Here is a 27,102-nt window from a genome sequence, read left to right as displayed (position 1 = left end):
GCTGACTAAAATTTAAAGTGGTTGTTGATGCACTATGGTATCTTTACACCAGCCCCTCTGTTAGATTACAACCTGTATCCTAGTGCCTGTGCTTTATTTTAAAAAAAACTGATTTCTACCTGTTTTCACAGGTCCTATAGGCGATCACATAACTCCCAGCTCTCTCCTCTCCCCATCTGACATCTCCTCCAGGGCAGAGGGCTAAGAACTTCCTCTTAGGTCAGCTGGGGAGGCTGGGAGGAAAGGAGGAGAGAGTCGGGAGTCACGTGATATCCGAGTGGCGCTGTGAGAACAGGTAGAAATCAGCTTTATTTTAATAAAGCACAGGAACTGGGATACAGTATGTAATCTAACAGAGGGGAAGATGTAAAGATACCAAACTTTTGTAGCAGCTGGGAGGGGAGCAGAGCGGCGCCAGTGAGCTAACATGCAGGAAGGGAGGGGGGAGGAGGACAGAGGGAGATTGTGCAGGGCTGCAGATGACAGAGACAAGTACGCTGACCACAGTGTCAGGGCTCAGCAGCCTCGATACACCATGGTCAACGTACAGAGTGGTTGGTAGAAACTAGCAGGATCAGACAGGTATCTTAGGTGATTAAATGGGCCAAATGACACAGCACAAGCACTGTGATGTATAAAATGCTTTAAGGGAACAGAATATTTTATTTTTTTGGGTAACAAATTTTAAGTAGGTAATGGCATGCCTGGGATTTAAACCCATGGTTTGAGTGGTTATAGACAGGAGTGCTAACCCCTAAACCATTCAGCGGAGCACAATTATACTTAGAATATTAAGTAGCACCATGCTTGATTAATGAACGTAAACCTCGAAAATATATATTGTGCTCAAATGCAAGATCAGTGTAAAATTGTTAACAATTTGTAGCTGTGACTTGTTTTGCTGATATTTATATGTTTCTCAATAATGTAAGAGTTAATCTCTATTATATATATGGCAGACTTAACCATAGATCAAGAGAATCTATATGCTCCTCACATACAAATTAAGCTTACGGCACCGAGCAGCAGTACACTTCCGGGGGCATGTGCACCCAATTTTGTGATAATGCATTTCTGGGCTGGCCCGGGCGAATGCATATGCGTCTGTAGCACTGCCCCCGTAGGGACTGCTGGATACTGACTCTGCGGGCTCCCCTGGTTACCAACACACAGTTAGGATTAAATAAAGCTCCTGGATCCCTCCTTGCTCCTGTTGGCTCTTGGCAGAAATAAACAGTCTAGGGGTGCTGGTTTTTTGTTGTTTATTGGTAATTAGGATAGAAGGGAATAGTGGGATACTCACAACATTTAAGGATTTCTATCTTCAAATCTCTGCTGATAGATATGTAACAGCCATGCTGTTAATTCACCCTGCCACTGAGATGAATGGGTTTCAGTCTCTTGTTTTCTTTTACTCTCTCTAAAAAAGAGACTTGATGGACGATCACCTATCTTCAGGACACTCTTGCTAGCATCCTCTTCCTGATGACACCCGTCCACTGACTATCCTATGAGCAGGGGTCAGGCCCCGTCTCAGGTCAGGCCCCTTGGCACGATTTCCTGTAGATACGATACTGCAGAAACAGGACCTACAATGTCTCCCCTCTCAGTCAGCTTCCCTGGACCTCTGGGTTCAGCTCCTATCGACCACTCCTCCGGCCCTCAGAATGACCTCCTGAGACCGCATCGCACCTCTACAGAGGAGGAGACAGCCGCCCCCTCCCTCTGGGACTCCGCTTTTCAACGAAAGACCCCGAGCACATGTGCTCCTGGCTTTTATACAATATCCCAACATGCACCGAGGCAACCTGCTCTCTGCCAGTCATCAGTACTGTATCAAAAGCCTATGCACCCATTTGTCAGGTTTCTTCCCACTGTCCAACTGCCTCCCTTTTAGACCATCGTGAAACACCCTCTAGACTGAATGAATTGCATACTGAGCACAATGAGCAGACCTCACTAACAGATCCTGCTCTCTGGTAGGCAGAGAACAACATAGATTTACCTGCAGCCATTCTGGTAAGCAGATAGAGCTCAAAACTATACTCTCTCTCTAGCACCTACCTAGGAGGGTGCTACACGTCATAGGTAACATATGTTCGCGAGTGCGGAAGATGATACCCCCTTTCTGACCAGGGCCTATTTTGCGATTCGGTACTGCGTGACTTTAACGGACAATTGCGCGGTCGTGCGATGCTGTACCCAAATTAAATTGATGTCCTTTTTTTCCCACAAACAGAGCTTTCTTTTGGTGGCATTTGGTCACCTGTGCGATTTTTTTTTTTTGATCATGCGCTATAAACAAAAAAGGAGCGACAATTTTGCAAAAATAACAATATTTTTCACATTTTTTTATATGAAATTCCCCCAAAAAAATGTAAAAATCTAAATTTTTTAACATTTTGTTTTCTGCTACATATGTTGGGTAAAAAAAATAGCAAAAAGCGTATTTTGATTGGTTTGCGCAAAAGTTATTGTGTTTACTAAGGGAAAGATTTTTGTCATTTTTATTGTTTTTTTTTTAATGAGTAATGGCGGCGATCTACGATTTTTTTTTTGCGGGACTGCGACATTGCGGCGGACAGATCGGACCCTTGACTGACATTTTTGACACTTTTGGGGGTACCAGTGACATTACTACAGTAATCAGTGCTATACATATGCACTGTTACTGTAAAAATGACACTGGCAGGGAAGGGGTTAACTTTATTTGAGAAGGAGGGGTTAAGTGTGTGCCTAGGGGCGTGCTTCTTACTGTGATTGGATGTGGATTTTCATGTAACAGCAGAGATCTACGGTCCTACATAGCAGGACCGTATGATCTCTGCTGTTACACAGGGGAGAAAGACAGGCGGCTTTGTTTACATTAGCCGCCTGCCTTTCTCACGGTGTAACCGACGATCGCGAGTGACCGGCGGACATCGGATCCGCCGCTCACACGCACGGGGGGGGGGGGGGGTCCGTGAGCGAGCGGGAGTGCGCCTCCAGCGGCGCTCGCTCGCTCCCTAGAGCCTCACAGGCTAGCGATGTAGTACTACGTCGCTTTGCCTGTGAGAGGCTGACCGCCGCAATAAATAGTTGTACGGCGGTCGGCAAGCGGTTAAGTGACATCTTTCATGGTTTACCTAGGCCACCAAAAAAGTGATTGAGCCATGCATGAATCCAGCACTGTAGCAGTGTTTTTTTTTTTTTTTTTTTTTTTTTTAATATTTGCATTTATCCCCCCCCCCCCCATATTAAATTCTCTCTACTATATTAATTACTTGCACATGTGCAAAAGAAAATGATTAGTTATGTAATTTGATTTTCTACCACTTTGAAGAGGTGCAAATAGTTTACACTTCTCCAGCATTCAATTCTCGTCTACAAAAGTAAAACAATGCAATAAAAAACAATGTATTAGAACATTAATATCAGCATTTGGTACATCAATGGCCCAAAAAAAAAAAAAAAAATGGCAATTATGAATCAGCATTTTACAATATGGTTAGAAGGGTACTACTCCAAAGAGCTTACAATCTACAAGGGTAAGACACAAATAATTGCACACGCCTTAACATTCAAATGATAAAACGGGACTAAAACTAAGGGCTCTTTCACACGGTCCGCCTCCGCAGGTGGCTGAGCCGGCGGATGACAGCTCCATCTCTGCTTGCAGTGCGGAGAGGAAGGTGTCACAGCTCCCGCTGCTCTCTATGGGGGATCGGATGAGAGCGGACCCTGGACGGATGGAAAAATAGGGTTTGCATCCGTCCGGATTTCATGGACAGGATCGGATACGGATGGCAGCGGGTGTCAGTGGAGGTGTCTCCGCTGACATCCGCTGCCCCATAGAGCTGCATGGAGAATCCATCAGATCCGCCTAAAAAACTGACAGGCGGATCTGATCGGATCGCCCGTGTGAAAGAGCCCTAAGGGCTCTTTCACATGGGTGCTCCGTATGTCCGCAAATCATCCTATTTTTTTGCGGATGATATACGGACATAATGTATGTCAATGGCATTGCAGATGTCAGCGGATGACCATCCGCTGACATCCAATTTTCTTCCTTTCAGTTCTGTTCCGTTTTTTGGAACGGAACAGAACGTTTTTTTTCCTCCGTTCAAAAAACGGAAAGGAAGCAAAATCGGATGTCAGCGGTGTCATCCGCTGACATCCGCAATGCCCATAGACTTACATTATGTCCGTATATCATCCGCAAACGGATGGGATGATATGCGGACATACGGAGAAGATGACACAAAAAAAGGACCGGAGCGGAGCCAAAAAACGAATCGCCCGTGTGAAAGAGCCCTAAGACTGATAAGAACCAGGACAAACATTTTAGGTAAACACCATCAAAAGTTTAAGTGCAGGATAAGCAAAACAGACAAAATTAATACTAAGTCCAAAAAGGTAGCAATGGAAAAAAATACATATACATTTCTGGTTAGGGTTAGCAGGAAGCTTCCTTTCAATCTAAACCACAACATTAACTCGATTAACATTAGGAATTGTAGGTCTAACATGTGAGGTTTACAAGTAACTAGAACAGTGATGGCTAACCTTGGCACCCCAGATGTTTCGGAACTATGTATCCCATGATGCTCCACTACACTGCAGGGTGCATGAGCATCATGGGAAATGTAGTTCCAAAACATCTGGGGTGCCAAGGTTCGCCATCACTGAACTAGAAGAAGATATAGCTCCACAGAGGCTTGCAAACAAACACATGGTCAGACTTGACAAAGACACGCAATTTTGAAAACATGCCCACAAAACAAAACCCCAATTCATAACAAATGCAAGCAAAGATTCTGGCCTAATTCACAGGCAAAGCAAACCACACTAGTGCAGGCCTTTATATAACATAGGTTGGATTGATAGCACACTTACACTCACCCAGTAAAGGAAACGCCCACCAGTGTAATTAATTCTGTCTCTTCATGTCTTAAGTTCTCACACCTGTGGATCAGGAACACACACACACACTCTTGGCAAATGAAATAATGCAACAGCATATGTATTTGTGCAGTGTAAGGCTGGCCATACACTATACAATTTTCTTGTTCAACTTTCCTTTAGATTTACCAAAACCATGTAATATAGGGTCAAACCTAAACACTTTCAATTTGTATGCAGTCAGGCAGGCCCTTGCACTACATAGAAAAGGTAAATCTAAAGGAAATGGAATAAGAAAATTGTATAGTGTATGGCCAGCCTAAACAGAAAAAAGACAAATGTCCCAGGCTCGGGCCATGATCAGTGAGAACAAAAACAAAACTATTCTAGCTGTAAATTGTTGGCCATGTGGAGGGTACAAAGCAAGAGTTGTCAACTTTATTAGGGCTGCTTCCCTCAAAAAAAGACAGCTTGTGTTTCCCCCTAAAATTACAACTAGACCCTTATCCAGGCATGCAGCCTGGGTGGCCAGGAAGGGATGATTTCAGGTCCGAGCCTCCCTGATTCCCATACCATACCAGGCCACACGCCTTTCAATATTGGAGAGGTACCCTACAAAAGGAGGTAGCAACGCCCATAATGTTCCCTGATATAAATCATCAGTCATTATCCAGTAATGTTAATTCTTCGCAATCATTATGACCCGCCACCCGATGATGTTAATCCGCTGCACTATTAAGGGCATTTTTTTTCCTCCCACTGACTATTGAAACTGTGGCAATTTTCCTCCCACTGTCAACTGTAACAAGTGTTTTTGTCCACACTGACAAATGGGGGATGACCTGTGTTGGGTGCTAAAGGTGGTGCCACATCCCAATATAGTCTCAAAAAAGAAGGATTTTCCCCTGTTGGTGGGATTTTTTAGGCACTCATGTCTACACAAGTTTTGTTCAAAAGTGTTTAATATTTTATTGAAATAACAAAATTAACAAAGTAATAAAAGGCAAGTAAAGTAGAAAAACATCACATATGCACTTGAATAAGGCACCAATTGCAGGGTGAGGACTCCAGACCCGACTAGTTTCGGAGTTATACAACTACTCCTTCTTCAAGGGGACAAAATAGGAGACCCTGAATGGTGGTCTGCAGGTAATTGATCAAACAAAAGTCAATCAAATGCGAATAATAATACAGATATTCATACAGTACATAAGTTTGTATAAAAAGATTTGAAGTATAATCACAACTTACATTCTGTGCGGTGATGGGTAAAACTATATACCTGCCGGTATATGTTAAAAACAGGTGCTCTTTGCGCTCTGCCAAAAACACGGGTTGATTGTGTGGTTGATGAAATCCAATAAATTAAGCCCTCATAGGCTTGTGTTGTAGGGAAAGATTATGCCCATATATGTGGAAAATCCCAGGAAGACATCAAGTCAGAGCAACTGGATCCCAATAATTGGCCGATCAGCTACAGAAGAGAAATATAGGATCATAAAAGTATGTTGGTCCCATAATATAAGCTGGCCATATTGTTTGAAAAGGGGACAATAAGAAAGGCTCGGAGATGGAATGATAAGTTTCATCTCAGTGCCAGAGTGACAACATATATTTTGGAAAGAAAGCTAACAATCCCATTCCTATATAGGTGGGGAGGAGAGAAAGCCAATAAGGGATTGGTGAATACCCATGATTGTCCACACTGACCACCAACACCGAGACATTTTTTTCCTCCCACAAATCACCCAAAAGGGTGGATTTTTTCATACCACTAACCTGTGGGCATTTTTATGTCCACTGATACGGGGGTGGACATTTTTTAATAACCACTGACACCGGGGAGCTTCATCTTTTTCCCTCATGTTGACCATTGACACTGGTGCATTTTTTTTGCCTGATGGGAAGCTACCATTTACTCATGTCCCTTAATGCCATGTCCAATATTCAGTACATTATAGCCATGAACACTGTTTGCCACTGTGCGCTGCATGTACTGCAATTTTACTCCCCTCCAAGGAATTCTTTCTCAAATTCTAATGTTGGGATATAGAGCATAGCAATCCTTTCATCCACATTTGTGGCATATTTCTCTACAAGCTAAGAATTATTTTATCGTGTGCGTATTCCCACCTTGCTTACAGTAGATGACATTTGCATTAGGTATCCACAAATCTACTAGCTGTGTGCAGAATGTTTGTCTTTTGTAGATTTATTGAATTTACAGAGACAGCACACGGCTGCTTCTTGGTTGGACCAAGATCATTTATTCCAGCTTGTACTTTGGTGTTCTCTATGGTCCTACAACATGTGCTTTTTTCTACATTTCTTTTATTTTTCAATGAAAAATCAAAAAAGGCTAATAGTTTTTATTTAACGATAGTATTGCTAAGAAAATATTATTTTCAGAAGGCGGAGGGCAGCAATAGCAAACTCTATTTTTCTCAACACAGGCCTCCCTTAAAGCCCAAATCCAGACACACAAAAAGTATCCCTTGCAATGGGGCTGTGACTGCACTGCAAGAGGGGTAATTGTTTGTTTATGTCTAGGGCAGGGATATGCAAACTGTGGACCTCCAGCTGTTGCAAAAAAAGTCCCATCATGCCTCTGCCTCTGGGTGTCCTGCTTGTGGCTGTCAGAGTCTTGCTAGGCATCATGGGACTTGTAGTTCTGCAACACTTGGAGGGCCACAGTTTGCATATCCCTGGTCTAGGGGAACAATATCAGGAAATATACGTACCTGATCCTATGCTCTTCCCTGCAGCTAAACCAATCCCTGCAGCTTCTGCACCCCCATGCTCTAGAGGTCTAGGGTCCTGACGTCATCAAGACTACAGCAGGGCCCATAGCCCTGCTTTTAGACATGAGCATGACAAGGGACAGTCCACTGCTGGATCGTGGGGGAGCAGATGACCAGAAAAATCAGAAAAATAGTTTCTTCTCTCACCTGGATACAATGAGTTATTAACCCTTAGCCTGTAGGCACAGTCCCACTACAAGGGATATTTTTTTCTGCCCAGAATTGGGCTTTAAACTGCATAATTTTACTCTGGTACATTTTTTTTATAATTTTAAATGTCCTTCAACAAAATGGTGACCCTCTGCACACAGATATCAACTCGCTGTTGCAGAAATGTGAATGAAATGGGTAAAAGCTGGCTCCAGCTCCTGTTCTCCACCTGTAGAGAATGCTCCACATGTGTTTGGTAGAGGCCTCGCCTGAACGAATGTAACACACATTTACACAGCTCCAACAAAACTTGCCATTATATAACTATTTTGTATTATCAAAGTTCCCATCTAGTTCCCATAATGCAGTATTTGTTTTAAATATCTAAATCTGGAGAGAAAATTAATTTTGGCCACTAGATGGCAATTTGATCATGCAAGATAGTTATATACCACAGAATACTGCAAGTTTTAATAGAGCTGTGCAAATATGTGTCACATTTGTTCAGCAAACTTTTTATACATAGACCCTTAAAGTGTATTCAAAAACATTTTTTTTTTTTTTTAGTTTTGTTAAGACCCACGTAAGAGGTTGTTTTCTGTTTCAGGGATTTATCTCTTTACTTACTGAATTAAGAGGAAGTAGGCTGGAATTTCCACAAAGCAACACAAAGTGCCACCTATCAGTGCCTCTCAGTGCTGCCAATCAGTGCCTCATCATCAGTGCTGCCTATCAGTGTCACCTATCAGTGCCCATGAGTGCCACTTATCAGTGCCACCTATTAGTGCCCTTCAGTTCCACCTATTAGTGCCCTTCAGTGCCACCTATCAGTGCCCTCCTGTGCCACCCATCAGTGACCCTCAGTGCCACCTATCAGTGTCCACCAGTGCCACCTTATTAGTGCCCATTAGTGCAGCCTATCAGTGCAGTCTATCAGTGCCGCCTCATCAGCGCACATCAATGAAGGTTAAAAATTATAACAAACTATAAAAACAGTTTTTTTTTTTTTTTTAATTTTCTGCCTTTTTTTTGTTTGTTCAGCAAAAAAATAAAAACCCCAGTAATGATTAAATACCACCAAAAGAAAGCTCTATTTGTGTGAAAAAAAATATACAAATTTAATTTGGGTCATTTAACCACTTAAGCCCCGGAAGATTTTACCCCCTTCCTGACCAGGGCCTATTTTGCGATTTGGCACTGCGTGAATTTAACAGACAATTGCGCGGTCGTGCGATGCTGTACCTAAACGAATTTGACGTCCTTTTTTTCCCACAAACAGAGCTTTCTTTTGGTGGTATTTGATCACCTGTGCGATTTTTTGATCATGCGCTATAAACAAAAAAAGAGCGTCAATTTTGCAAAAATAACAATATTTTTCACATTTTTTATATGAAATTCCCCAAAAAAATGTAAAAATCAAAATTTTTTAACATTTTAGGCCAATTTGTTTTATGTTACCTATGTTTGGTAAAAACAATTGCAAAAAGCATATTTTGATTGGTTTGCGCAAAAGTTATTGCGTTTACTAAGGGAAAGATTTTTGTTGTTTTTTTTTTTAACGAGTAATGGCAGCGATCTGCGATTTTTTTGCGGGACTGCGACATTGCGGCGGACAGATCGGACCCTTGATTGACATTTTTTACACTTATGGGGTTACCAGTGACATTACTGCAGTAATCAGTGCTATACATATGCACTGTTACTGCACAAATGACACTGGCAGTGAAGGAGTTAACTCCATTGGAGAGGGAGGGGTTAAGTGTGTCCCTAGGGGCATGTTTCTAACTGTGATCGGCTGTGGCAACTAGTGTAAGAACAGAGATCAATGGTCCTACATAGTAGAACCGTGTGATCTTCATTCTTACACAAAGAAGAATGACAGGCGGCTTTGTTTACATTAGCCGCCTGCCTTTCTTCCAGTGTAACGGACAATCGCGAGTGCCCGGCGGACATCGGGTCCGCCGGGCACACGCGTGGGGGGTCCGTGACCGCGCGGGAGCGCGCCTCCGGCGGCGCGCGCGCTCCCTAGAGCCTCACAGGCTAGCGACGTAGACCTATGTCTGACCGCCGCAGTAAATAGTCGTGCGGCGGTCGGCAAGCGGTTAAAGTGCGACAGCGCTGAAAGCTGAAAATTGGCCTGGGCAGGAAGGAGGTTTAAGTGCCCAGTAGGCAAGTGGTTAATACTGGTTTGCCAACAATTGTGTTTGAAATATGAATATGGCACTAAACATATATACTGTATGTCATTTCTTTCCATCTATTTACATACTGTATGTTTAAAGAGTCATGCTTTTAATACATGGATATAACATTATGCAATACATACAGTATGATCTGACAATGTTCTTGAGTCAGGCAATACAAATAAAACATTCCTATATTAGAAATGGGTGTTTTGTTGTGGTAGATATCTTCCTATTACTTATTTTCTGCAGTTTTAGGGAGCATTACATATTGCATTGCTGTGTTACAGGTATAGTTGGAATGCAAAGCAAAACTTTTTTTTCAGTAAAGCAGTGTATTCACATTATTATTAGCCTTGTGAAGGCAATGTATAAGTCAGCTCGGAGAAAATAATTGGGGTGGGTGGGTTAGGAGAGGATGTATGGGTGGTATATACATTTTTCTGTGCTCTACCATCATTCCACTCTAGAGACGTTCATCTCTGTCATTGTTTTACGTGTGGTGATGGGAAGTGGGCCACAATATTAAGGACAAAGGGAGGTTGAATCTACATATATACAGCGGGTAAAATAAGTATTGAACACGTCATCATTTTTTTTTAGGTAAATGTATAGCTAAAGGTGCTAGTAAAGTTTAATTTTCACCAAATGTCAGTAACTACCCATGCAATCCATTCATACAAAGAAAGCAAAACAAATAAATTCAGAAATGAAGTTATGTGTAATAAAATGGACACAGGGAAAAAGTATTGAACACATAAAGAAAGAGAAATGCAAAAAGGCATGGAAAGTCAGGACACCAGCTGAAATCTATCAGTAATTAGAAAGCAATCCTGTCCCTTGTCAGTGCAAATTACAATCAACTGGTTCAGCCTCAACTGATGGCCTATAAAAAGAATTATCTCATAATGGATAAAACCAAAGAGCTCTCTCAAGACCTTCGCTACCTCATTGTTGCAAAACATACTGATGGCATTGGTTACAGAAGAAGTGCTTAAATTCCAGTGAGCACTGTTGGGGTCATAATCCAGAAGTGGAAATAACATAATTTCACTATAAACTGGCCACGACCAGGTGTTCCTCACAAGATTTCTGAAAGAGGAGTGAAAATAATTATCAGAAGAGTTGTCCAAGAGCCAAGGACTACTTGTGGAGAGCTTCAGAAAGACCTGGAATTAGCAGGTACAATTGTTTCAAAGAAAACAATTAGGAATGCACTCAACCTACAAAAGCCTGTATGTACGCTCAACACGCAAGAATCCATTGATAAGAAAAAAGCATGTTAAAGCTCGTTTAAAGCTTGCTGCACAGCATTTAGACAAGCCTGTGAAATACTAGGAGAATATAGTCTGGTCAGATGAGATGAAAATTTAACTCTTTGGATGGTCAAATAGCACTGCACATCACCCCGAAAACACCATACCAACAGTGTTAGGTGGGACCATCATAGTGTGAGGCTGTTTTTCAGTACGATACTGGCAAACTCCATGTCATTGAAGGACGGATGAATGGAAAAATGTACCAAGACATTCTTGTTAAAATCTGCTGCCATCTACCGTGATGATGAAGATGAAATGAGGGTGGACATTTCACCAAGACTATGATCCCAAACACAAAACCAAGGAAACTCAATTGGTTTCAAACAAAGAAAATAAAGTTCCTAGAATGGCCCAGCCAATCACCTGACTTGAATACAATAGAAATCTATGGAAAGAACTAAAGATCAGAATTCATAGAAGAGGCGTTTTGAAGCTGTCATTACCAACAAACGATTTTGTACGAAGTATTAAATTCATTTTTAGTTAGCATGTTCAATAAGTTTTCCCTGTGTCATTCAATTTTATTTTACATAACCTAATTCCTGAACTTATTTGTTTTGGTTTCTTTGTATGTATGGCTTGCATGGGTAGTTGCTGACTACTTTTAGAAATATATTTACCTAGAAAAATGGTGACGTGTTCAATACCTATTTTACCTGCTGTATATATAGTGCCATACACTATACAATACTAAGCTTTGTTGGGCCTCCATTGATGTTATTGTATATAAATTGCAGAAAAAAACAGCCTTTCACAATGTCGGGGGGAAGGTTAACCGTATACCAGTACTTACTCAGTATAGGTTCTGAGGTTCTTTTTTTAACCACCTCAATACTGGGCACTTTCATCCCATTCCTTCCCAGACCAATTTTCAGCTTTCAGTGCTCTCGCACTTTGAATGACAATTACTCAGTCATGCTACACTGTACCCAAATTAAATTTTTATCATTTTGTTCACACAAATAGAGCTTTCTTTTGGGGTATTTTTTCACCACTGGGTTTTTTATTTTTTGCGATATAAACGAAAGAAGGTTTTGAAAAACAACATTTTCTACTTTCTGTTTCAAAAGAAATCCAATAATATCAAATTTCATCATACATTTAGGTCAGAATGTATTCTGCTACATGTCTTTGGTAAAAAAAATCCTGATGAGAGAATGATAATAGGTTTGTGTGAAAGGTATCGAGTCTAGAAGCTAGGCTACGTGTCATTGAAAATTGATCAATCCTGATGTACTGACTACCTATATCATTTCTTGAGGCCCTAAAAATGTCAGGACAGTACAAATACCCTGCAAATGACCCCCTTTTTGTAAAGATGACAGTCCAAGCTATTTAGTACGAGGCATAGTGAGTTTTTTGAAGTTGCAATTCTTTGCCCACAATAGTTTAGGTAATGAAGATTTTTTTTTCCCCCACAAAATTGTCATAATAACAAGTTATTTCTTACACATGGCACAGATAAACTTACACATGGCATAGATACTCCTCCTGAGTCAATACCACATGTGTGAGACTTTTCCACAGCCTGGCCACATACGAAGACCCAACATCCAAGTAGCACCGTCAGGCGTTCTAAAGACATAAATTGCACATTTCATTTCCTGAATACCGATCACATTTTTGAAGGCCCTGGAGCACCAGGACAATAGAATTACCCACAAAATGACCCAATTTTGGTAAGAAAACACCCCAATGTATATTCTACGAGGCATAATGAGTCTTTTGAACATGTCATTTTATTTCCACAAGTTTTTTGGAAAATGTGGAAAGAAAATGAAAACATTTTTTTTTTTGTACACAAAGTTGTCAATTTGTGGCAAATGATCATGGACAAATGTGGCAAATGATCACAGACAGATGTGCCAGATGATCACGGACAGATTTTTACTGTAACAGAATATTTTACTGTGACAGATGTGTGACAGGTGTTTTCACTGTGTTGGGAAAAGTGTGTTAGGGACACTGCTTTGGGGACACTATCTAGGTGATCAGTTAGTAAAAAGCAGTAAAACAGCTCAATATTCACTGATCGCGGCCTGCCAGCACAGATCCGCTCTCCTTCTCCTTACTATGTGAGGAGAAGTAGAGCCGATCGCCGTGACAATGGCTGTATTGACATCACATGACGGCTTTGATTGGACACAGCCATCATGTGATCAGGAAGGCCGATCACAGAGCCCTCCTGCCTGGGGACACAGGCACACCAAGATCACACAGCTATGCGTGCACGCGGCTGCGTGATCTCCCTCCTTCTGAAGGACGTTCAGGAACGTCCACTCAGGAGGAAGCCCCCACCCGGCCATTAATATGCATTGGCCAATTGGAAGGAGGTTAAAAGTGATAAACAAATTTCGAAGAAATGCAAAAGAGCATGCATTAGTGGAAGGAATAGTTTCCAACCTAGTACCTTTAAGTGAATGTACACCCTTACATATACCCAGTGAAGTGTACAGTATCAGATGATACACAGACATTAAGCAAATCTTCCTATATACGTTTTACATGTACATCTGCTATCTTCAGCTTTCGTATATCTGCTGTCTTCAGCTTTCTACACTCTTTAGAAAGTACATATCATGCTTGAAATTTTTCTTCCTGTTTCAGCAGTGGGAGGGGAGTCTAGGCATACACTGTGTGACAGCTGATTGGAGGAAAGGCACCCCCCCCTCTACATAGGCAGAGGAACGAAGAAACTTGCAGAGCTGTGCTGTGAATAGACAAGCTCTCTGCTTATCCATCTCTAAGTTACCTCCCTGACACTAATTTCCAGCAGCTTTTATCTCCTGTGTCTGAGATCTTGTCAGAAGTTGTCATGCTGATAACAGAGGAACAAAGCAGCAAAAAGACACTGGGCTTTGGAGAGCGAGAAGTAAACACAACAGATATATGTGCCCAGGTCAGATTTCTTGAATGGGGTTTACATCCACTTTAAATTAAAAGAACAACACAAAGCTGCCCCTCCTTCTTATTTATGTTTAACTGGTTGCCGACCGCCGCACGACTATATACGGCGGCGGTCAGCCCCAGCCAGGCAAAGTGACGTATATATACGTCACTAGCCTGTCACTTGCTTGTGAGCCAATAGCAGGCAAGCGCGCGCCCACGGAGGCGCGCTCCCGCCCGGCTCATTCCCTAGCAAGTCCATGCGTGTGACCGGCGGACCCGATGTCCGCCGGTCACTCGCGATCGTCCGCCGTGAAGGGAGAAAGGCAGGCGGCTGATGTAAACAAGCCGCCTGTCCTTCTCCCCTGTGTAGGAATGGTGATCATACGGTTCTACTATGTAGGACCGTTGATCACTGTTCCTACACCAGTAGCCATGTCCAATCACAGGGACACACTTAACCCCTCCTTCCCCAATAAAGTTAACCCCTTCCCTGCCAGTGTCATTTTGCAGTAACAGTGCATATGTATAGCACTGATTACTGCAGTAATTTCACTGGTAACCCCAAAAGTGTAAAAAATGTCAGTCAAGGGGCCGATCTGTCCGCCGCAATGTCGCAGTACCGCAAAAAAATCGCAGACGCCGCCATTACGTGTTAAAAAAACCCAACAAAAATGACAAAAATCTTTCCCTTAGTTAGTAAACGCAATGACTTTTGGGCAAACCAATCAAAATACACTTTTTGCGATTTTTTTTTTACCAAACATATGTAGCATAAAACAAATTGGCCAAAAATGTTAAAAAATTTAGATTTTTACATTTTTTTGGGGAATTTCATATAAAAAAATGTGAAAAATATTGTTATTTTTGCAAAATTGACGCTCTTTTTTTGTTTATAGCGCAAAAAGTAAAAATCACACAGGTGATCATATACCACCAAAAGAAAGCTCTGTTTGTGGGAAAAAAAGGACGTCAAATTCGTTTAGGTACAGTGTTGCACGACCGCACAATTGTCCGTTAAAGTCACGCAGTGCCGAATCACAAAAAAAGCCCTGGTCAGGAAGGGGGTAAAATCTTCTGGGGCTTAAGTGGTTAATATAGTATTTGAACCTCAGAAAATAGCATTTTGTGATATCTTAGATTCTAAAACAAAACAATAGGGAAAATATTGTATGTTATGTTTCCCAAGTGAAAGGCTTCTAAAATAATTAACCTAGTGAACACCCTTAAAAAAATATCTTATTAAAAACTATGTGTAAGTATCAGGCGATAAAATTGATAAAACGGTGATTTCCAAAGTTGCTGATTTACCTTGAGAGCCAGGTTATTTTCAGAAGAATGTTAGCAATGACAGTTTCATTGGTACATGTTTCCTTTTAGGATAAATAATTGAAAATTCTTTTTGATAAATTTCTAACTTCCTATGGTATAGAAAGCTCCCTAGAATCACTTTATGAAAGTTTTACCTCCAGAGGCGCTCTGAGGATATCAAGCATAAAACCAATCAATGTCACAGCTATAGTTCATTATGCCTTTAGTTTTGTAGGCAGTTTTAATAAACTATGTTGCCAGGAGTCCAAAATATATTATAACAATACCAATTTGCTTAATGTTCTTTATAAATCTAATAAAGACCTATTAGGAGCTGTTAAAGAAAGCATTTTAATTTAATGCATAGGGTCTGAACATATGGTTTTCTATTTGAAACAAGCAGGCCTCCCCTGCCATTGGTAACAGAGAATAATATTAACTGCATATTTTATAGGCACTGCAGTTTTTTTATACCTTGTCCTAGAAGATGGGAAACTTCATCTGTTTGTCTTGTTGTTAAGTGCCTGTAGAATTCCACCTGTACCAATTTTGTATGTTGTCTACTTTTATTTTATTTTTTCAGTTAAAAAAAGAAGGAAATGAATAGACAGCTTTATTTTGCTTTTTCTATATAAACTTTAGTTTTCTACAGCAAACATTTTTCACACAAGAAAGTTAGATTTGGTATGTAATGAAATCCTGAGTAAATATTACTGGTTCCCATATTGTATGTTTAAATCTACGATTCAAGACCTCTTGCTGATACAGATTGAAACTAACACTGATCATATTTATGTAGTTACGGCACTCTTAAATAGAGCCGAAGTCGGGCAACCAGGGGCTAATCAAATGATTTCACATTGCCATCACAGGTGGGAATCATTTGAAAGATATATACTGTAAATTCCATGATATTACATGACTAACTATTCAGTCTAGCAATAGATCAAAAATGCACATAACGTAGTAGAGTTCTACTGTACACTGAATGTCAATGCACCACACATTGTCAAATACATATGTGTGTTTATATGCAAGTATATGCTTTTATAGAACATTTCTAAACACATTTAATTGTGTGTAATGATTCTAAATGGTGTAATTCACAATATGCATTTAGATGTATGAACATTTAGGGCCGATTCACACTGTAGCAATGTCAGACATGGTATGTGATTCGCACCACAGTGCTGTGCAAATCATATTCGATGTCTGTGCAAATCACATTCATTTTTTGTGCGATGCAAATTCAGCCATACAGATTGTATGGCTGAATTCACATCGCATTCGGACCAAACTCGTGCAGGCCCCTTTTTTTAATCTGCACCAGAATCAGATCGCATGGCTGTTCACACCCATGGGATCCAATTCCTGTCCGAATTGACGGTTCGCACTGCGATATGCAAACTGATCTGGGGGTGTCATTAACTTTTCGTTAACTTTTCGTAACGGTTCGCGTATGGCAGTGTGAAGTGCCTGCTAGTCGGGTATGATGTGAGAACCCATAGTGGATCTCACCAATGTGAACTGAGCCGTAAACCCAGGAAACTTGATCTGGAAAGCCTACAGTGATTGTAATCTCTTGTTTTGTTTTTTTTTTTATTTGTCTATAAAAATAACAAACATATTATACTTACCTTCTCTGTGCAGTGGTTTTGCACAGGGCACCTCAGATCCTCCTCTTCTTGGGTCTCTCTTCCCTGCTCCTGGCCCCTCCCTCCCGTCGAGTGCCCCCACAGCAAGCAGCTTGTTATTGGGGCACCTGAGCCGAGCTGCAGCTCCGTGTGTCCATTCAGGCATGGAGCTGCCATTCGGCACCACCCCCTCTCTCTCCTGATTGGCTAACTGACTTTGATTGACAGCAGCGGGAGTCAATGGCACCACTGCTGTTTCAGTCAATCAGGAGGAAGAGTCCCGGACGCCCAGGTGGCCGAGGAACTCCTGTACATCTCTGAATAGAGATGGGGTTCAGGTATTAGAAGGTGCTGGGGCAGCCGTTACACACAAAAAAACTTTTTATCTCAGTGCATTAAGATAAAAAAACCTTCTGCCTTTGCAACTCCTTTAAAGTTTGTTTATACCACCCAGATAATTTGAATAAACCAAATGCAAGGGGCTAGTGTGAATGTAGCCCTAAAGCAGGACCATTGCTGTAAATGTGAATGGTCCATAACAGTCATGCTAAGATGGGTGAGTGAGGAGTAGTGATGAGCTGAGTTGCTCTGGTTTCAGTCTGAGCAGGGTTCAACGAACTTCAAATAAATTTTGATGCAAAACCTGAACCCTATTGAAATCAATGGAAGCTGAATCTGTCAAATCCAAGTTGCCCATTTTCAGGGCTAATAGGCAAAGAGCTGTAAAAGAAAAACGGCTTATATATTTATTTTTAACCACTTTAGAACCGCTCACAGTAATACTACTGCGGTAGAGTGGTTCGTTATCGTCCAGCGACGTAGTATTAACGTCGTTAGACACTCCCCCTTCTGGGCGGTGCTTGCGCGCCGCCGGAGGCTTGCTCCCACTGTTTTCATTCACAGCGGGAGTCGGGCCAGGGGAGGAGCAGCGGCGATCGCCGCTGCTCTTACCCGATCGTTGGGGATCGAGTCTGGAGATCGGCCCGCTGTGTGTAAACACAGCGGGCGGATCTCCATAGTGACAGGGAGTGACAGATCGGACTGTTCAGCATAGCTGGACATCCGATCTGTCCATGACTCACACAGTCACCTCCCCCCCTACACGTCAGTAAGCACCAGGCATACATTAACCTCTCCCTCTCCAATAAAATTAACCCCTTCCCTGCCAGTGTCATTTTTACAGTAACAGTGCATATTTATAGCACTGATTACTGCAGTAATGTCACTGGTACCCCCAAAAGTGTCAAAAATGTCAGTCAAGGGTCCGATCTGTCCGCCGCAATGTCGCAGTCCCGCAAAAAAAAATCGCAGATCGCCGCCATTACGCGTTAAAAAAAAAACACCAAAAATGACAGAAATCTTTCCCTTTGTTAGTAAACGCAATAACTTTTGCGCAAACCAATCAAAATACGCTTATTGCGATTTTTTTTACCAAACATATGTAGCATAAAACAAATTGGCCAAAATTTTTTAAAAAAATTGGTTTTTACATCTTTTTTGGGGGGAATTTCATATAAAAAAATGTTAAAAATATTGTTATTTTTTCAAAATAAACGCTCTTTTTTTGTTTATAGCGCAAAAAGTAAAAATCGCACAGGTGATCAAATACCACCAAAAGAAAGCTCTGTTTGTGGGAAAAAAAGGACGTAAATTTAGTTTGGGTACGGCGTCGCACGACCGCGCAATTGTCAGTTGAAGTTGCACAGCGCCGAATCGCAAAAAGTGGCCTGGACGGAAGACAGCAAAATCCTCCGGTGGTAAAGTGGTTAAAGCACTAACAACTACGAAGAAAAATAGTTTTAAATTGCCAACAAGTTATATTTTCCTTGTGACTTTCTTTTTTATTTTTAAGGCACACAGACCCTTCCAAAGGTCCCCTAAAATGAGTCTGCTATGAATGTTAGGAGGGTACCCTACACACACACACACACACAGACAAAAAAAAAAAGTAAATAAAAAAAGGGGAGGTGTGAGGTTTCCCAGAAAACCCATACTAGACTCCTAGTGGGGGCAGTAGAGACGGGAACTGGTCTTGCGCTCAGAAGATTGGTGGATTAGGTAAGTATATCTCTGCTCTCCTCACTCCAGAAGAAAACAAGCCATTAACCCATGCAGTTCGGGCACAGCCCCGCCACATGGGGAAATTAAAAAAAAAATGCCCTTTAAATGAGTGATGTATACATTACACACTGTATTAAAATGAATTAACAATGTTGTCTTTAATTTCAGATAAATCGTGGATGCACACTCCTGAAGCTTTATCAAAACACTTTATTGCATACAACGCTAAAGTAAGTACAATGTAAATTTCTCCAAGATATCAACATAGACATAGTTGCAAGTATATAACATTAATGAAGAACATACAAGACACTGTATTGTTTGCTAGATAAAAAAATAAATGGGTTATGGGTAATACGTTTTTTGCAACAAGAAAGGAGTAAAGGCCCATAGAAACGATAAGAAAGTTGGTAGTAAAAGTTTGTCAGACAAACAATCTGCCGATTTTCGGATTGTTAGTATGGTGCTTTCGACAGTCGATTCCGAATTTATGGACGACAAAAACTGGATGTGCAAGCTATAAAATTTGTATCGTGCGTAAACACAACCTCTGATTTTCATTTAATAAAAATATTGTCAGAGCAAGACTAGGCATGCTCAGAAACGAAAGAATACATACAAAACAATTCAACACATGACAGCACTTCTGAAGTTTAATTGTGTCATACGAGAATATTCGTATGTTAAGTAACTCTTCACTTTCGATATAAGTCGAGCATGCAACAAAAAACGGGCGAAAATTTGTCCAATAATTTGATCGTGTGTACGAGGCTTTCATTGTAAAATCAACACCACATTCAAAAAACAACATTAGAAAAATGTTTTAAAAAGAGACAACGGGACTTTAGGAGGTGTTGAGGCCTTCATTCAGAGTGATTCACCAAGATATTTTTATATTAAACAATACTTTTTTATTATAAATTTATTAACCACTTCTTGACCGGAAGGTTTTACCCCCTTAATGATTAGGCCATTTTTAGCAATTCAGCACTGAATTACTTTAACGGACAATTGCACAGTCGTGCAACACTGGACCCTAATAAAATTGATGTCCTTTTTTTCCCCACAAATAGAGCTTTCTTTTGGTGGTATTTGATCACCTGTGCAATTTTTATTTTTTTTGCTCTATAAACAAAAAAAGATCCACAATGTTGGAAAAAAAAAAAACAATATTTTTCACTTTCTGCTATATAATGTTCCCCCCCATAAAAAATAAAAAAAATCAATTTTTTTCAGCATTTTAGGCTAATTTGTATTCTGATACATATTTTTGTTTAAAAAAAATCGCAATAAGCGTATATTGATTGGTTTGCACGAAAGTTATCACATCCACAAACTAGGGTAAAGATTTAAGTCATTTTATTTATTTACTAGTAAAGGTGGCGATCAGCGAATTTTAGCGGGACTGCGACATTGCGGCAGACAGATCGGACCCCTAACTGACATTTTTGACATTACTACAGTAATCAGTGCTAAAAAATATGCACTGTTACTGTACTAATGACGCCATCAGGGAAGGGGTTAACCCAGAGGAGATCAAAGGATTACATGTGAGCCTAGTGGGTGTTTTCTAACTGTGAGGGGATGGGCTTATTGGATCAACACAGGGACAGTGTTCCTAAATAGGAGGAACACAGGAGCCCTGTGATGATAACAGAAAGAACAACAGTGTGGCGTGTTTACAATGGCAGAACACCGTTCTGTCTTCTCGCATAGTGATCGCGGGTGCCCCCCAGATCAGCTTCCCCTTTCACGGATCGCCACGCGCACGCGCACCCCCCCGTGCTCGCTCCCGAGGAGCGACGTATGGGTACGGCAATTCGCTCAGCTGAGCCACCCTGCAGCAGTATATCTGCAGCTGGTGGTCGACAAGTGGTTAAAATGATTAGTAGGGAGTAATCATCCCCTAAAAGACATACAAAAAGTTGAGCACATCCTGTTTATAAATCCAACACAGAAGTAGAGGTCTCCCCTAAACAATGACATATACAAGATTTAATTATAATATATATGATATATATCACAAAGAAGGGGGGGGGGTGCCTCATTCCAACGCGTTTTGCTTTTGGCTTCTTCAGGGGTTCAAGGGGTGCAGCTAAGGATGATTGCTAAAAATGAAAAAGATACGTATAAATTAGTACAGAGTCATATATACAGTATACAATTCAAATAGTACAAAATACTGTGGTGCAGCTTGAGAAAACTTACAGGAAATATCCAGGACATTAGACTATGTCCAGTCCTGAAGGGTCCGATTGGTAATTATTAGTGATCTCTCCCAGAATGGTCACAAATGGAAACGGTACAGGATGGGAACCGGTGTGAAGGCTAGTTGCCGGACAGGTTATGGTCTTTTTACGATACATGTGGTAGTATAATTCAGTGATGGCGTACCTTGGCACCCCAGATGTTTTGTAACTACATTTCCCATGATGCTCATCTACACTGCAGTGTAGATGAGCATCATGGGAAATGTAGTTACAAAACATCTGGGGTGCCAAGGTTCCCCATCACTGGTATAATTGAATGATATCTTTTATATATCAATGTTTAGGGGAGAACCTCTATTTCAGGGTTGCATTTAAAAACCGGATATGCTCAACGTTTGGTAGGTCTTTTAGGGGATGATTACCCCATAATAGCCATTTTAATGAATTTATAATAAAAAAGTATTTTTTTATATCAAAATGTCTTGGTGAATTATTCTGAATGAAGGTCTCAACACCTCTTAAAGTCCCGTTGTTTCTTTTAAAAAAGTTTTTCTAGGGTTATGAGTAATAGATAAGAAATATACAAATAAAACTACAACAAGCTGTCATAATAAAGGTTCAAGGGGGAAAAGTTTGCTGTGATTTCCTACAGCCACACTATTACCTCGGTTTTATCAAATCTCCACCTCATTCCGTTTTATTTTATAATTTCTTTAAAATAGCCTCTTTTGGAAATGTAAAATGTATCAGAAATATTAATTGATATTAAGGACATTATTAATCTAGGAGCACTTTATATGTAAGTGTGCAATTGTTGACAAGTGTTTGTTTTCGGAATGTAATGCAGGCTGAATTATACACAAGTGATATAAAAGATCTGGGTTTTTGTGTTAATTAGATTATTTGATGCAGTAGTCACACATATCTTCAAGCATTCCTAAAGAATTCCCTTGTGTACAATACACTTATTTGAAATAGTTAGTAAACAAAATAGTTTGAGCAGGCAGTAGATTTCACAGCTGCTTCGGGTGATGCCAGCAGTGATAAAATTGCTGTTTTCAGATCTTTTGCCAACAAGCAAAATAACTTCTAATACACAGCCAGTTTAAAGGCTAAGTTCAGCTTGTGAAAAATATGATTATGCAGTCAAGGGGCCCCAGTAGGTTAGAAAAAATGTAATTTGTTTCTATGCCATACCTGTAGGCTATGAGAAGCATCTTAAAAGCCTGTTGAAAAACTGTGAGCGTTGAGTCCTGCCCTGCCCAGAAAATGTGTATCTTGGATGAAGATTATATCTGTCCCTGCAGATTTAAACACCTTCAACATCAACCAACTTGTCCTAATGGAATTAAGACCTTTGATATTATAGGATAAAAATCTTAGAGTATGAAAACCCAACTTTTCATATTCCTGAGATGTGCCCGCTGTACCATGTACTTGTATTAAAAAGTATTCTGTTATCTTTGTATTGCTTCATATGTGTGAAATCCCTGGTGTTTCTGCCAGTCCCTCTGCTTTCCTATTAAAAACTGACCACACTAAGCAGAAAAACACACAGCGATCAGTTCTCGAGCTATGCTGGGAGCTCAGCCTGCTCTCCTCCAATGATCAGATATGACACCTCCCCCACCCCTGAACAGCCTACCACTGTGAATCTCAGTGTATTGTTGCATCCCCCCAGCTCCTATGCAGCTGAGAACAGAGGGAATGTGATAATTTAAAAAAAAAAGACAAAAAAAGGTATTTACAGTATATACATATATATATATATATATATATATATATATATATATATATATATATACGTATATATATATATATATATATATATATATATATATATATATATATATATATATATATATATATATATATATATATATTTTTTTTTTTTATATCTATACACAAATGTTCAAATGTTTTCCTTGTATCTTGAATAAACAGGTTGTTTTACAAGGTGATCATTTACAGTCACTTTATTTTCATGGTTACATGGAAAAAGTGAGTCTTCTACTGATAAATCAGATACATGAAATTAATCCACTGATAAAATGTAAGGGAGGTTAAAAGAACAAGGTCGGTGGCAACACATTAAAAAAAGTTGAAAAGTACAATAGAAACAGTATCAAACAGTAGTGGGTCAATCTGCAAGTGGTCAGGTAAAACAGGTTATCAAAAATATTATACCTAAGGGTCTGAGACCTCCCAGGACATTGTGGGACAATTAATAATAATAGTGGGGTAACATGAGGGCAGCCTCTAGATGACAGAAGCCTACCTTAAGGGGTCATGTCACAAGTGATTAGGGTTCTATCTCATTAGAGATCATTGTATGTTGGCCAGTCCTCAACGTGGGCCATTAGACTGGAGCACTTTCTCAGAAAGCTCAGGTAGGAAATCCTAGTGGGCCAGGACGTTTGAGGGGGGCTTAGAAGGATTTCTTTGTCCTGAATTTGGCTGGGGTCCAGATTTTGAAAGGACAAGGCAGGAGAGGAGGCGAGGACACTGCTTGAGGATGGCTTTACCTTATTGCTAATCCCAAATGCTGAATTATCTTTGGCAATGATGAGCCTGAGGGGGGATCCCCCAGTGGTATTGGACACAATGTTATAGGAGATGAGCTGGTATTGGTCCCAAGTTGCCTCTTTTGGCTAAGGTTATTGGAGACAAGAAAATCTGAATCCATTCTCCTTTAACCACTTAAATACAGGGCATTTTCACCTCCTTCCTGCTCAGGCCATATTTCAGCTTTCAGCGCTCTCACATTTTGAATGACAATTGCGCGGTCATGCTACACTGTACCCACATGAAATTCGTATCATTTTTTTCACACAAATAGAGCTTTCTTTTGGTGGTATTTAATCACTGCTGGGTTTTTTATTTCTTACAAAAAAAAGAAAAAATACAGAAAATTTTGAAAAAAAAGTTTTTCTTATTTTCTGTGAGTAAACTTTGAAAATAAATAATTTTTCTCCTTCACTGATGTGCACTGATGAGGCAGCACAGATGGCACTGATAGGCTGCACTGATGGGCACTGGTGGGGTGGCACTTATGTGCACTGATGAGGTGGCACTTATGGGCACTAATGAGGTGGCACTAATGAGGAGGTACTAAAATGTCACACTGATGGGCACTGATAGGTGGCACTGATAGGCAGCACTGATGAGCACTGATAGGCGGCCTTGATGAGCACTGATAGGCAGCACTGATGGGCACTGAGAGGTGGCACTGATGTGCACTAAGAGGTGGCGCTGATGGTTACTGAGATGCTGCACTGATGGATGGCACTGATGGGCACTGACAGGTAGCACTGATGGGCACTAATGAGCATCACTGATGGGAACTGATGGGTGGCACTGATGAGCACTGACAGGCAGCACTGATGAAAAAAACGTTTTTCATTGCGCTGCTTGGAACACGCGGGACGCCGCAACCGGACCGATTGCAGTTTTTATGTTTGATGTGCCTGTATTTCGCCTGTCCTTGTGAGTATTTTTCTTAATAAATCCTTTTAAGCACCATACAGTATTACACTATGTTCTTCCATCATATATTTCTTATATATATGTGACTACTGACGAACAAATCTGCTGAGGAGACTGGAGCCTTTCCCATGTGATGCTCAGGGATGCAGTGAATCTGATGCTTGCGCTTTCGTGTGAATGCAGGCTGTAGAAGCTGAGCAGGAGGCTAAAAGGAGCAGAGGTTGCAAGAGAGCGCTCGGTTTAGACGACCACCATCTTAGGCTGCTGCACATGCACCCACCTTTAAAGCTTTTGAGGTTATCAGTTTAGCACTAACAATGAATGATGGCCCTGGAATGATTTCTGCCACGCCAGCATTCACAGTGAAATGTGTGAATGAGCCCTATGTCTCTTGAGACTGGCAGTCAGAAGCCGCAGTGCTTTTGTGCCTAGGCATTTCTAAATATTCCTTATAACATAGTACATTTTAATTTCCTACGCTTAGTTCCACTTTAATAGCATGGACAACACATTTAGGCACATAAGTAAAAATACATATTTTACAATGTTTTTATTAAGACAAAAATAAAAAACTCAGTGCAACCTAGAGCAACCAACCAGAAATATCTCTGTCTTAGTACTTTTTACTGATGAATACTGAAATCGGTTTTATTTGCTACACATAGGTAAACTGAAAATCATTGCTTTTTATTAACAAGTGTTTATAAGCAAGATATAGCATTCTGGTGTGGTTTTAGTATTTACTCATCTACGCACATAATTCCTATGCCTTTATTGTGTAGTCATTATTGTTCTTTTTATGACTACAATATGTAATTCTGTTACCTTTTTATGTGTTGTACTGCCTGGGTAAAATACAAAGTATATAACATTTGACGGTCAAACAGCGTGTCGGTGCCATCTGTGGCTATCTAGAGAAGATAGCTTTTCTGGATGTAGGTACTGCTGATTTTTCATGCAATTAAACTTGTGCTACCTAAATATCAAAATCCCTCTCTTGCAGTTTTCAGGTCACGGTTGTGTTGTATTAACGCAGTACACTGCTCATGAAACACAACAGCCTACTCCATTAAATTTCCATCTCTGGCTCATTACTCCAGAAGGTGTTACTGGGTATGCTTCAACCCTGTCACCTATTGGAATTGCTATCTTAGAAATGCTCAGGGGACATTTGTAAAGGGTAGTTAGCTTTGTAGTTTGTATTAAAAGGCAACAAACTACGGGAGTTAATAAACAGTAAGCAGTTGGTGAAAGCAATATCCATGAAATTAACCTTAAAGCCATGTAAACCTGCCATAGATTAGAAGAAAACTAATTGATTCCTCAATCGAAGAGATAAATAAATATATCATGCAAAACAAAATAAAGTGGTCATTAATACAGCTCATTGCCTTCATTCCAAGGCCTCTTCTAACACATTGTTACCTGCTAAAATTGGCTCATTGAATAATTATAGAACTTGTTTTGTGATTAGGTTTGTAACTATGTAGGGTCTTATCTTTCATTTTACACTGATCGGCTTATCAATCTACTTAATAATCATTTTTATTCATAAATTCTTTAATTTATTTTATTTATTTCAGGTACTTATATAGCGCTGTCAATTTACGCAGCGCTTTACATATACATTGCACATTCACATCAGTCCCTGCCCTCAAGGAGCTTACAATCTAAGGTCCCTAACTCACATTCATACATACATAGTAGGGCCAATTTTTTATACAGGATCCAATTAACCTACCACCATGTCTTTGGAGTGTGGGAGGAAACCGAAGTACCCGGAAGAAACCCACGCAGGCACAGGGAGAACATGCAAACTCCAGGCATGTAGTGTCATGGTTGGGATTCAAACCACCAACCCTCTTGCTGCTAGGTGAAAGTGCTAACCACTACACCACTGTGCTGCCCAATTAATAAGTTTGATAAAACAAAAAGGAAAAGCAGGAGCATATTTTATGATATTTCAAAATATTAGGCTATGTATCTGCTGCTGTTCATGTGTAACTGGTAGATTTGTACATGTTTGTAGGTCCTGGCTATACTTCACTACCAGCCTGCCAGTCGAGGGCCTGTGTTTTGAAGGGAGATTGTATTGGCTTTGGGGATTTTTTTTTTTTTTTACCTTTTTATTTATAACGTTTATAAATGTATACATTTCATAGTTGGTATTATTTGTATTG

General features: G+C 40.4%; 1 protein-coding gene across 2 annotated transcripts in view; it reads left to right on the top strand.

The window, feature by feature from the left end:
• Nucleotides 1-27,102, top strand: part of GULP1 (GULP PTB domain containing engulfment adaptor 1) — a 788,491-nt gene that overhangs the window by 323,458 nt on the left and 437,931 nt on the right. For both annotated transcript variants that reach the window (XM_082260575.1, XM_082260574.1), the window contains exon 4: nt 19,395-19,456. In XM_082260575.1, coding sequence (XP_082116701.1) covers nt 19,395-19,456 — 62 coding nt within the window. The remainder of the gene's footprint in view (nt 1-19,394; nt 19,457-27,102) is intronic.

The sequence above is a fragment of the Pelophylax lessonae genome (genome assembly GCF_965119305.1).
Source record: "Pelophylax lessonae genome assembly, chromosome: 6".
Taxonomy (NCBI): Eukaryota; Metazoa; Chordata; class Amphibia; order Anura; family Ranidae; genus Pelophylax; species Pelophylax lessonae.
This window is presented reverse-complemented; position numbering and strand designations above follow the sequence as displayed.